At 34.7% G+C, this 12,257-nt stretch overlaps 1 protein-coding gene across 1 annotated transcript; it reads right to left on the bottom strand.

The window, feature by feature from the left end:
* LOC132174815 (FAM63A-like protein (DUF544)) lies at window positions 1-11,628 on the bottom strand. Its single transcript, XM_059586501.2, has 12 exons — window positions 11,338-11,628; window positions 8,222-8,340; window positions 8,031-8,137; window positions 7,861-7,948; window positions 2,567-3,659; window positions 2,386-2,440; window positions 2,189-2,270; window positions 1,922-2,002; window positions 1,332-1,436; window positions 1,202-1,251; window positions 685-802; window positions 1-362 (listed from the first exon to the last, which is right to left on the bottom strand). The coding sequence occupies exons 1-12, from the start codon at window positions 11,483-11,485 to the stop codon at window positions 270-272; spliced, it is 2,139 nt and encodes a 712-aa protein (XP_059442484.1). The 5' UTR covers window positions 11,486-11,628; the 3' UTR covers window positions 1-269.
* Between the last annotated feature and the right edge of the window lie 629 nt (window positions 11,629-12,257).

Genomic DNA, 12,257 nt, shown 5'->3' with positions numbered 1-12,257 from the left:
TATCACACCAAGACCTAACATTATCTTGAATCTTTTCCAGTTAGTCAAGCGGAGACCAGTCTTAATCTGGCTATTATTTCCAAAAGGAAAATAAAATAAAATAAAGTAAATGTGGTACTATATACTTGCATTATTTACAGTAAAAAAAAAAAAAAAAATGTAAAATAACATATACGTCGAATACGGTTGAGTAATAGCATGGAATACAAAGGGACCAACACACCATTTACAAAAAGCTTCCGAACTGCCTGCGTGAACTTCACGCACATTCACATCACAGTACACTTATCTTTTGATTTTGGTTCAGGCTTGGACGATGCGGATGAGGATGAGGACGGGTTCCTGCCATTGTTTCTTGGCACCTGCAAAAAGCCATTGGGTGAAGAAATCCACATATTTTGTTTCCAGAATGGAAGGAGTCCATTTTTCCCCTAATATTCAGTTTTCCATTCTAAAAAAAAATAAATAAAAAACTAAAAAGACAGAAACTTTTCTCTTTTTTAGCTTCAAAACCTAATTCAATGTTATAACTTCAACTTGAACTACTTCACATATTAACCCAATAGTTCACTTCCCAAGGCCCGACAAACTGATGCAACAAAGACCGTGGCAAAGAACTGTTGACAGATGGTCTCAAAAAAAAAAAAAAAAAAAGAATTAGATGGTCGAAAAAATGAATTCTACCTGGGGACCAGTGACCAGCCTTGAACTGCCAATGGATGATTGCTGCTGTGAATTATGACGTTGTGGTTGTTGCTCAAACTCCTCTTGTTGTAGGGCAATTGCCAATTGCAGGTCAGAACTGCCAGAAAGAGGTATAAACATTTTAACTGCAAATTCTAACTCCATAGGCGAATTTTAATCATAATTTAGTAAAAGAAAAAGACTCCTCGGAATAATTTTGAACAGTTGGCCTAAAATATATAAAAAAAAAAAAAAAACAAAATAATCGAGATGATGTTTTGATTTTTAAAATTCACCCCTTCACACTTTTCTGACTATAGTCGAGCATTTCATTATCTCATTCTGAAATAATAAAAATGAAGCAAAAACATTTATTGCAAAAGACAGATAGCAGCAGACTGTGATCCAAAGAGAATCGAACTAAACATCATCCATCTTATCTATTATAAAAAATATTTTCTTAAAACAAAATATTAAAAATCAATGGGTGCACCAGTAATAAAGTTGAGAAAATTACTTTATATTCAAACCCGCTTGAGCTGCACTATCGATGCTGGCAAGATAGTCCTAAAGGACATTCAAATTAGTATCACGGAAGCAACTCTTGATGAGATTACATATACCTTGGGATTTAAGAAAATACATACAGCAGTGCTAGCCATAACATTATGTTCATCCCAAGCATCATTTGTGCGACTTTCTACCTTGAATTCCTTAAAGTTTCCTGTCATGAACAATGTATCCCCATTGACCTGAAATGAAAAGCATGAAAGGAATTATAACTGGGACACTTCTCAAAACAACATCTAACAAAATAACAAGATCGGAACAATTAGAATTTTCAAACTTAAAAGCCCCATTTGCTTATCCTTTTGGACATCTTCCCCATTTAGAATTAAGAGGAAAAAAAAAAGAAAAAAAAAGAAAGATGCACTTCTGGCATAACGGTCATTAATAATGGCACAGCCACTGTCATGCATACATATTTACAAAGACACACAATACATGCAGATGTATGTAAAATAGCTCTAATGGTCAATCAAGAAGTATAGCCAAAGTATTAAACCCATTTCAAAAACAAAACTCTGAGGTACAAGGAAAGGAAAGTCACACTAAAGGATAAGAATTAATCCGGTTTCGGCTAGAATTAAAACAGCAGCCAAACCTTGAACAAATTGACAATATTTACTATTGTGATGCATTGACTCCAGAAAAGATTGCAGAGTAAGCACTTTACCTCGTTTAGTTTTTCCCATACCAAATCAGGCTGATTTATGTAACCTTGGTCTGTAGCTAGAAGATAAAGTTCACCATCAAACTGCAGCAAAAGGAGATTCAGGTATTATTTAAGAATTGATGGTCAGGGACTGTGGAACTTAAAGCTTATAAACACTATAGACGTTTGCTTCAAATTTTCACCATTAATAACTGCAGTCAGCAGTTCATAAGCAGCAAAATCAATGATCAGACCACGTGAAACAAGAATATTCCAGCTCTTACTGACCTTAAACATGGTGCTGAAGTGATTATTACGGAAAAAAACACAAAGTTCACGCTCTTTAAGACCTTCTCGTAAGCAGAAAAGGCTGCAAAGCATTAAAAACAATCATATAGAGAACTTCCAAGTACCCAACATCACAAAACATGAGGATTAAGAAAAAGAAACTAGAAGTTATGTAGTGCCACAGTAAATCAACATACCCATAAATGGTCAACTGACTAGCATTGTTCTTCAAAAAACTACCGATCAGCTCACCTAAAAGCCAATCAAAAAGAGAAGAAGAGTTTCTTTTAGATAAGTTCAAGACCATATTAATTGGACACTTAGAGATAAATCATCCATGCACATATCAAGCATCAATTTCTTTGATATGCCACTAACCTTGTTGTGGAGTGATTTCATCCTTGGATCTTGCATTACAAGCATCTATGGTGCTTTTGTCAGCTTGTTTTGCAAGAATCGCCTCACCTTCATACACAGGTTCCCGGTCCTCAAGTACCACAGTTCTGGAATCCAATATACATTCCTCTCCTTCATATATGGGCTCACTGCCACCAACATTTGAAGTCAAAGCTTTGGAGGCATCTATGTGCTGAATTTTTCCACTAGATAAATCTGAATCTGCATTTGGTGAAGATAAGCATGATAATTCTGTTGTGCTACACCCACCTAGCTTATCTGCAGATTCATGAACATTAGTTGCAACACTGGATTGATTCGTAACTTCTTCATCCCCTCTAGAAACATCCATATGGCTCTCATCCAAAGATGCAGTTCCTCTTCCAGGAGAAAGGGAAAGGGCACTTCCACTTTGGAGCAATGTGTCAACATCAGTATTCTCAACCACATTATTGTGAAGGATATGTTCTTCAGATTCCACAGAAGTTAACTGATCAAGGTGATCTCCCACATCAGTTTTTGAGGATGAGCTGAATGCTTGCCCTGGTAAATTTTCTTTAAATATGACATCACTGTCATTGCTTGTGGCTTTGCAGTCATCTAATACAGATGGTTCCAGTTTATGAAAATTGTTATATTCAGGACCGATACACTTGTCCAATCTATCCACAGAATCTACAGGCATAACCCCCTTAAGATACGCATTTTCATAGGAGGAACTGACAGATAGAGTCCCTCCATTAGTATTGGCTACAAGAGTATCACCCACTGAAGTAGTTGTTTCAACCTCAGACAGATTCAAAGCTCTCAAAAGCTCCGCTTCTTCTTCAAGGTCTCCTTTTCTTACGTTCTGGTTATCAGAGACTGAACGTGGAGACTCATCAAAAGATGTGGCCTTTGAAAGGCATGGAGAAGGAACACCTAGAGTTGCAGTTGTTGCAGCGGCAAAATCAACACAATCTTCTTCAGGAATGTCCTTACATGCACCCTCCACATTTCGTGTTTCCAGGGCTACAAGCTCTCCTGTAAGAGCATTGTAGGACTTTGACCCGATAGCATTAGCGGTACCATTGTCCTGGAAAACGTAGAGGAAAATCTTATTATAAAACAAAAAGACCACAAAGTACATAGAAACTGATATGTGCTTCAAAAAAATTGAAGACATGATCAAGCCCTGTTAGATGATTAAAAACCAGGGACGAACTAGATGCTAAATATAGCCTACTGTGGCATAGTGGCAATGTCCCTTTATCAAATAAGTAGCCATTGAAAAACTATAGATCCCAACTTTCCAAAGCAATAAAGTAGTATACTTCTGTCTACCAATTCCAAACGTGCCTAACAACTGTATTCATCATATATATATATAAGCAAAAACCTTCAAGAGAATAACTTAGAATTAACTTAGAATTACGACAAGTAGCAGTCTAAAATGCTGACAAGTGTCCCTTTAATGTATCCCTAGAATGCTTATATGATATATGACATTTAAGCATAAATCAAAATATATTAGAAATCTAAAACAAATAGGATTTCTTTGGTATCCTAATATTAATAACTTGTGATTAATGTCCAAAAATTAATCACATATTAGCAAAAGTAGTGACCTAAGTTGCTTAAAAATTTGACACGTGGCATTTTAAAATATCGACAAGTGAAACATTTTCTATTTACGAATACACACACAGGGTTACATAATCCTTTATTTTTGGCTAGGTATTTATCAAGAACAAATGTTTTCTTAAATAGTATTCAATTATTCTTTAATAATATTTACAAATACACAAATAGGGTTGCATAATCTTTTATTTTTGGCTATGTTTTTATGAAGACCGTATTTTATTAAAAAATTTTATAAACAATATTAAAGTTAAATTCTTTAATATTATTTACGAATACACAAATTGGGTTACAAAATCTTTTATTTTTGGCTAAATATTTTTTTTTTAATAAATAATAACCAGTCTTATTAAAAGCGTATGGCTCCCCAAGGTACACAGGGAGTATACAAAAGATCACCTAACTAGAAAAAAAAAAGCGAGCAAGGAAATCATCATAACTAATCGACAACGGAAACAGATGTGCCACAGTCCAAAGATACAAAGTGTGAAAACAAGAGGATAAAATGTCCTCCAAAGACCTCTCCAAGTTCTCAAAGTACCTATTGTTTCTTTCCTGCCATAAACACCAAAACAGACACGTATGCACCATCTTCCACACCACAACACTCCTCCGCCTCCCAGAAGACTACCAACAGGCTAAAAGATCAAATACCCGTCTAGGCATCACCCAAGCCATCTCAAAGCGACTAAAGATGGCGTACCACAAAGCAGAAGCAACCTCACAATGAAGAATGAGATGATCCACCGTCCCCTCACTCCTCTTGCACATGCAACACTTGTTTATCACAATGACGTGACACTTCCTAAGATTATCCAATGTCAAAATTTTGCCTAGAGCCACTGACCAAACAAAAAAAGGCACTCTTAGAGGAGCCTACGTCCGCCACACACTCTTCCAAGGGAAACTTCTACCCTCATTGCCAGCCAAAGAATAAAAGAGGGCCTTAACCTTGAATAGACCTCTTTTGGAAGAAGTCCACCACAATCCATCTTCACACCCTTGTCTCACTCTGACTGAATGCAACACCTATAGAAAGGACGCAAAGACTTCCAACTCCCAATCATGTGCCTCTCAGGTGAAACTCACATTCCACTGATTTAAACCTCCCAACATCTCCATATTAGCCGCAACTGAAGCATTCTTCTCACGAGCAATCCATATAAAACTAGAAAGGCTACCTAGAGAACCGAATCTCCACACCACAAGTCATGCCAAAAGCTAATCCTCGTTCCATCTCCCACCACATATCTAGTACAGCCTTTAAAGGTCTCCCACCCTTTCCTGATATTCTTCCACAACCCCACCCCATGAGAACAAAAGTGTGCTTAAAATAGTATTCCAATAAGTGTTTAAAATCGTGAAGTATCATACCTAAAGAAAAAAAAAATGAAAAGAAAAGAAAACTCGCACTATCAAAGAAAATGTTTTGCCAAAGAAAATGAAAAGGCTCAAACATCTTGGCAAATAGAGGATTGTGTCTTCATCGCGCTTTCAATTTCTAGGTGCTGGAGTTCAATCTTCTTTCATTGCAATAGTGTATATTTAGTCTTTTTTTTTTTTTATAAGTAATATATTTAGTCTTTTATATTTGTATTTAGTTTCTGGCGTTTATGGTTTTGCCATGAGATGAATCTTTTAAGCACTTTGCACCTTAAGATTTGTCAGAAGAGAGCAGCAGAGAGATTAAGCAAAACTTCTTTGAGGCCAGGTCTCAACAAAGCCTCAATTCAAAGGTCCGTCTTCTTTCTTTAAAAAAATTATATGAGGTTTTTTTTTAATATTATTTTTTTGTACACAAATATAAGATGAAAAAATCAGAGAGTGCAAATAAACTCATAAAGGTAGGAACAAATTTTCCTCGGCTTAAATCTGAGTTTATTTTTATAATTTGATAGTATCATTGTTTTTAGAAAAGTTTATTTTTTTCCTATTTGTAATGTGTTTTAAGATGTAATTTTATGTGTTATGTATTTGTTATCTGGAAGACGTGGCTTTGGCAACTTAAAGTTTCTTATGAAGAATTTAAGACAAAAACCGAGCTGTTATAGGCTAGTTTTTTTAATAAAACACAAATAAAGATACCCAGCACTCCTAGATTTTCCACTCCTTGTTTACATGGGTGGAAATGCCATTTGGTCCAAAGACCATTGGCTCAACAACTGCAGATATTAGGACCGTCAGGAGAGGGGGGAAAAAACAAGAAAAGAAAGCAACAGAAGCATAAGATCCTAACTAGGTACACTGTTTACCTAGAGTACAGTTTTTTCTGCAAGCAAATGTAAGGTTGTTAAAAGATCCTAACCAGATAACCATTGAGAACCCTTGAGTTATTTAACTCCTACACAACCCAACCCATACCTAATCCACACTAAATGGATAAAAAGGATTCCTAACCATTCCACCCTTGCAACTCCACCACAATCAAGATTACTGTTTGTCCTTCAGATCCTTTCTGATGGTATCACTTGTAGTAACCTAGGGCATCAAGAATTCACATCACATTCAACTAACTATTTACATCCTTCATCATTAGAAACACACTACGCACATCACCAAGTCCTCAAGCTTCATCATGTCAGGACCATCAAGGCCCCAGACAAATCTCTGACACTAGGCAAGATCTCTTAGACCCCGACTATCAAAAATTCACCAACAAATTCTCATGACACTTTTGCTAGCAACTGCATGAGAATATTTTGAAAGGAACATCCAAACCTACAACTTGAATAACACTGCAGTTACAATGTTAAATGAACGAGGCTTGGACTTCAAAATTTAAAGGCACCCATGAGACACACACTTACATGCCAAAAATCAAATTATGTACAAACTAGCATACTCCTAAAAATACAATTTAATTATTAATTGTAATTTTGCATCAATGCATTTCAAGCTTTTTTTTTTTTTTTGAAGACTAGAAACTTTAACTCCACTGAGAAGTTTCCTAACAAACATTTAAAGGAAACTGAAACCAATGCCTATTAGGTTTTCTAAATCCGTTTGCAAATTTTATGAGCTATAATCTAAGCACAGATTTTTTTTAAAACAAAAAAAATTCCCACAATGTGGGAGAGTTGATACAGAATCAAAGAGGCTTTTGATACTGTTTCCTGAGTCTATAAAAATTAAATAGTTTGCTCGTTTCTCAATATTTTAGTCCAGTAGGGAATACAATTAAAGGTATTCTACCTGATACAAGTCAGAGAAAAAAATATCCGAAGCCCAAGAGTTCCCTGCTAAAATTTAAGAGCTAGAGATAAAATCTGATTCAAGGAGATGAGCCATGAACAGGTCACTGGCAACATAGAAGGAAACAGCCTCAGTCTGCAGACAGAAAACATAAATCCTATATATGGAAGAGGAAGGTCTGATGAAACCTATAAGAACCACTAGATAGATGACAACAAAAACATCGTGGTAAAAGCATCACCATCAAAATTCTCGTAACAGCACAAGCGATGACCAATAAAAGGATTATAATGTGAATATATTGGATAACACCAAACTACAAATATATGGTACAGACAAAATTGTAGAAATTCTATTCCACATGGTCAAACCCATTGGCTAAAAACCAACAATATACACCATTAAAATGGCAGTCTCTGAGTAACTCAAACTAAATAGTATTTCTAATGCTAGAAAGTGCAAACCTGTGGATCAACTATCCAGCCGTGATATAGTGGAATGTCCAATAGATCAAATATGGCACACTCTCGAGTAAACTCAAAATCATCTATTCTGCAGGTAGCATTAACGTTCTGGTCAAAAATACATAAAGAAAATGACAATAAAAAACAGGTAGAAGAATGAAAAATCGGACCTCCTGAATTTTATATTTACATCAATGCCAGTTGCAAGTCGAGGAAGTAGATCAATTGCGTCAGCAATGTTCTGTTGTTGATTTTCAACATACCCTGCATCCTTATTCTGCAATATGATAAGAAATATGGTTAATTCAAATTACACCAGTAAATAGTAGAACCATAAGTGACCGAGAAACAAAGATATTACATTGAAATTACTGTTGGAATCAATTAATCTTTCAGCAACCAGTGAAAGCAATTTCTCCTGTGAGACTTCCACTGTATCTGGACTCAAATTCAAGTTATTCTTTAGCAGAAGAACATTACCTGCAAAAACTCCAAGTGTAACCCATCTCATTCCCAGCAAATACTAGCAAGAAATACCCAAGAAACCTCAAATAATTACTGGCACAAAAGCCAATGCAACCCCAAACACCATCCCCAATCCAACTTAAAAAGAGAAAGATATAAAATAAAGGCAAGATAAGCGTATAAACTAAGCACATGATCTTTAAATAACATGGAAAAGTAACAAACTCGTCCAGGCACGCATCATGTAACAGAATTATTCCCAATAAGCTTCAAATAATGGAACTGTTGACTCTATACTCCATCACTATTCCAAATTCTTTCAATTCCAAATTCAAACTGAAACAGTATTAGATGACGTTGGAGGATCAATTTTTAAATTCCAGTATAATATTTGATAGGAAATTCTAGATTATGCAATTTAGTTGACCCTTGTATAGTTGCCAAGAAACCAAAAGAAAAGAGGGACGGAGGGGAAAGGAAATTTAGAGCTCAATGTTTTCTATCATTTTAGATGTATAAAATGATAAATCAAGAAAACCAATAAAATATTTGAAGTTGGCCAGTTGAGAGGAGAACTTAGTTATCTTGGTTGACAAATAACAAAAGAGGCTAACTTCAACTCAAAGTATGTTACCATACTTTCTTTAAAAAAAAAATAATAAAGAATTTGGAAAAGGGAAGTGAGCAAGAAAGAGTGGTGAAAGAAACAAAGGTGCTAAATATTAAAAAATTAAGACATTCCAAAAAATTTAATGAATACAAAATGTGCAATTTCAATTGTAATACCAAACATCTATCATCAAAGTATTGTTCAAATTTTGATCCTGAATAAAAAGAACAAGACCCGTTAACTGAAAAAAATTGTAGAATGCTAATGAGGTGATAAAATTGCAAAGTATTCATATTGATTTGCAATTCTTATGTCAAAACAATCTTATCACAAGATCTATTGTTGATAATAAGACCTTCCAAACTGCTAAACAAATGAGAATGATGATTAACAAGGTCGGCATGGTTTTTTTCATAGATTTTATTATAAGACTTACATAAACCAACATGATATACAAGGATTAAAAAAATTATGAATCCATTTCGTTGCAGAACAAAAAGAATCAAAAGTACAAGAATATAACTAATCCTATAACTTTCATAATCTGGAAGCAAATGGAACTAAAACCCGAGCTCTAACCTTGTACGCCGATATGGTTTAACTAATTAAATTGTTCACTCACTCAGGAATTTTTTTAAAAAAAAGTTTATGTAAGAATCAAAATTTTCTTCTATTTTCCTAAGTTTTCCCAGCAACAAAGGGGAGAGATGAAAAAAATCTACAATAAAGAAGCAACAGTGAGTTGCAGTAGAGAAAGAGAGACAGAGAAAGATTCGCTCAAAATAAGTATAATCTGACCTAATAACAGAACCTTTCAATCCAAAAATCAAAATAGGTTACAAAATATAATTTTATTTTTAATTTTTAATTTTTTGATAAGTAAAATAGGTTGCAAAATATAATCATATTGGATACCATTTCTCAACTGTGAAGCTCCCAAACAACTATAAAATTCCAACATTTTGTTTGCCAAGAAAAACTAAAATAAATATATACTTTTGACATTTATATTTCACAATCACAAACAAGAAGTCCACTCAACTATGCCTAACAAAATGCAGCTAATTTTCACTTTCTTGCACAAAAATAAAATAACAATAACCAAACATTGAAATACTCAATTTCCTCTATATGCTAAGTTATCTCATCAAACATACAGATTAATAAAAATAAAAAAAAATAAAAAATAAAATACAAAGAAGAAGAAAAAAAAATAGCAGAAATGAGAAGCAGAGAGAGAACAAAACTAAAACTGTTTTTCAATTCTAACGGTAAATGAAAAACAATTATAGCTACATTTAGAAGTAATCACCCCCAAATTGCCAGAACATCCAAGAGAACAATAAAAACAAAGAAATTGTCGAACTGGCCCTATGTTTGGTTACTCGGAAAAGTTAAGTAACAACCTCAAAAACTATGATTCCAAATGCCAAAATTTCACCTCTAACTATGCCTAATACAACTATTTGGCCAGTCAATGGGAAATACTTACTTTCTTGGAAAGCAAAAGAACATTTGACATAACTTGCAATCTTACTATTTCTCCTTGACCTTACTTAACTCAGCTATTAAATGGACAATAAAGAAAATCCGCAATCAAGAAGACAACAAATAATAAGCGGGTGCGTGTGTGTGTGTGAGAGAGAGAGTGAGAGAGAGAGAGTCATAAACCCTAAAACAAGACAAAACTTATAGCACAATCTTCAATTTGAAAATATATCCAGACATGATAATTAGAACAATCAAATTTTTATTCTCAGTACAGAATTTCAACAATAAACCAAAAAATAATCAGAAAACTATTGCATTAAGTATCCAATTAATCATTTCTTTTCACATTTGGTTGCTCAGAAATCGTAGGAAAAATAAAAGGAAAATCAACATCTAAAACTTCCAATTTGGACACCACCTAACTATCCCTAGCAAACCATTCCCCTTGATTGTCACAGAATTCTCCACTTTCTCGAAACCAAAGCAAAATCAAACCTAACATTCTAAACCTAGTAGCACAATCTCCAATCCAATAGTACATCCAGATAAGATAACTAGAATGATCAAATCTTGATTCTCAGTAAAGAATTTTAACAAAAAACCAAAAATGATCTGAAATTTATTGCATCTAAGGGTCCCACTAATCATTTCCTTTCACGTTTGGTTGCTAAGAAACCGTAGGAAATCAAAATGAAAATCAAAACCTAAATCTTCAATATCAAACAGCGCCAAACGGCCCCTACCACAACCATTCCCCTTGACTGTCACAGAACTGTCCAAATTCTCAAATTCTCAAAACCGAAACAAAACGAAACCTAACCTTCTCGCTCCAGTTTCTCGGCAAAAAAACAAAACGAGAAAAGACAAAAACCCTAGCGGAGAGAGAAACAGAGAAAGGAATAGGAATTTACAGATGGCGAGAAGAGGGCAGGGGCCATTGTCGTTTTGTAGGACGACAGGGGTGGTGCGTCCCAAGAACTGAATGAGCTTCGTCTTGTGCACGCACTCCTTCACTTGCTGCTCCTGCGGCTCTTCGGAGGGAGGAGTCGACGACGCCATTTCTGTGAGCGATTTGGCTTTGAAGAGTTGTTCGCGAAGCTCCGGTCCACTGAGTCGGTTTCTGTTTCGGTTTCGTAGGCAGCGAAGCGAATGAATTGGTCGTCAGAGAGAGAAAAAAAAAAAAAAAAAGCAAAACTTATAAAAGCAGGCCGAGAGAGGGAGAGGTAGGAGAAGCGAGTTGGTGATTATGTGAAATGCCAAGGTGTAATCTCTAGTTATATATGAACGACATTAGTGTGATTAGTGATTTTTTTTTTTCTTTTAAAAAAAAGTAGAGAAAAATAAATGTAGTTATTCTATCTGGGCATGATCATAGTAGTATTTATTTTGTTAGGAAGCCGCATAAGAGGAGTTTATAGCACTCCTTCAAGTTCGGCTGAGTCATAACATGACTTAACCCCTCTTATAAGAGTAGAATTCTACAACAAAGAGACTACTTGCAAGCATGAATCTTATGAAGCTCTTGAAATATTTGAAGTTATCATGTCTTTTATCTTATCCTAAAGTAGAGTAGTTTAATAAATATCTTAGAGTTATAGTAGTTTAATTACTTAAGGAGGCTTAACTAATTTCAATTGTTATCCATTAGTTATCGTTTATATCTTTATATTTTCAATGTATCTTTATTTAAGGACGTTCAATCAATAAAGAATAAATCAGAAAATTAATCTCAAACCTTGTGTTTGAAAAGAGTTTTAGGTTTTCTCAAAATCTAAAAGGTTTAGGTTCCAATCTAAGATCTAGGTTCCCTTAAAACCCAAATTCTATCACC

This window comes from Corylus avellana, chromosome 3, assembly GCF_965113065.1.
Source record: "Corylus avellana chromosome 3, dhCorAvel1.hap1.2, whole genome shotgun sequence".
Taxonomy (NCBI): Eukaryota; Viridiplantae; Streptophyta; class Magnoliopsida; order Fagales; family Betulaceae; genus Corylus; species Corylus avellana.
This window is presented reverse-complemented; position numbering and strand designations above follow the sequence as displayed.

Coding starts and splice junctions, on each gene's coding strand:
- LOC132174815 (XM_059586501.2), bottom strand. CDS start 11,485: ATGGCGTCGTCGACTCCTCCCTCCGAAGAGCCGCAGGAGCAGCAAGTG. Junction 8,341..11,337: donor CTGCCCTCTTCTCGCCATCT/GTAAATTCCTAT, acceptor GAGTTTTTGCAG/GTAATGTTCTTCTGCTAAAG. Junction 3,660..7,860: donor GCTGGATAGTTGATCCACAG/GTTTGCACTTTC, acceptor TACGTTTTCCAG/GACAATGGTACCGCTAATGC.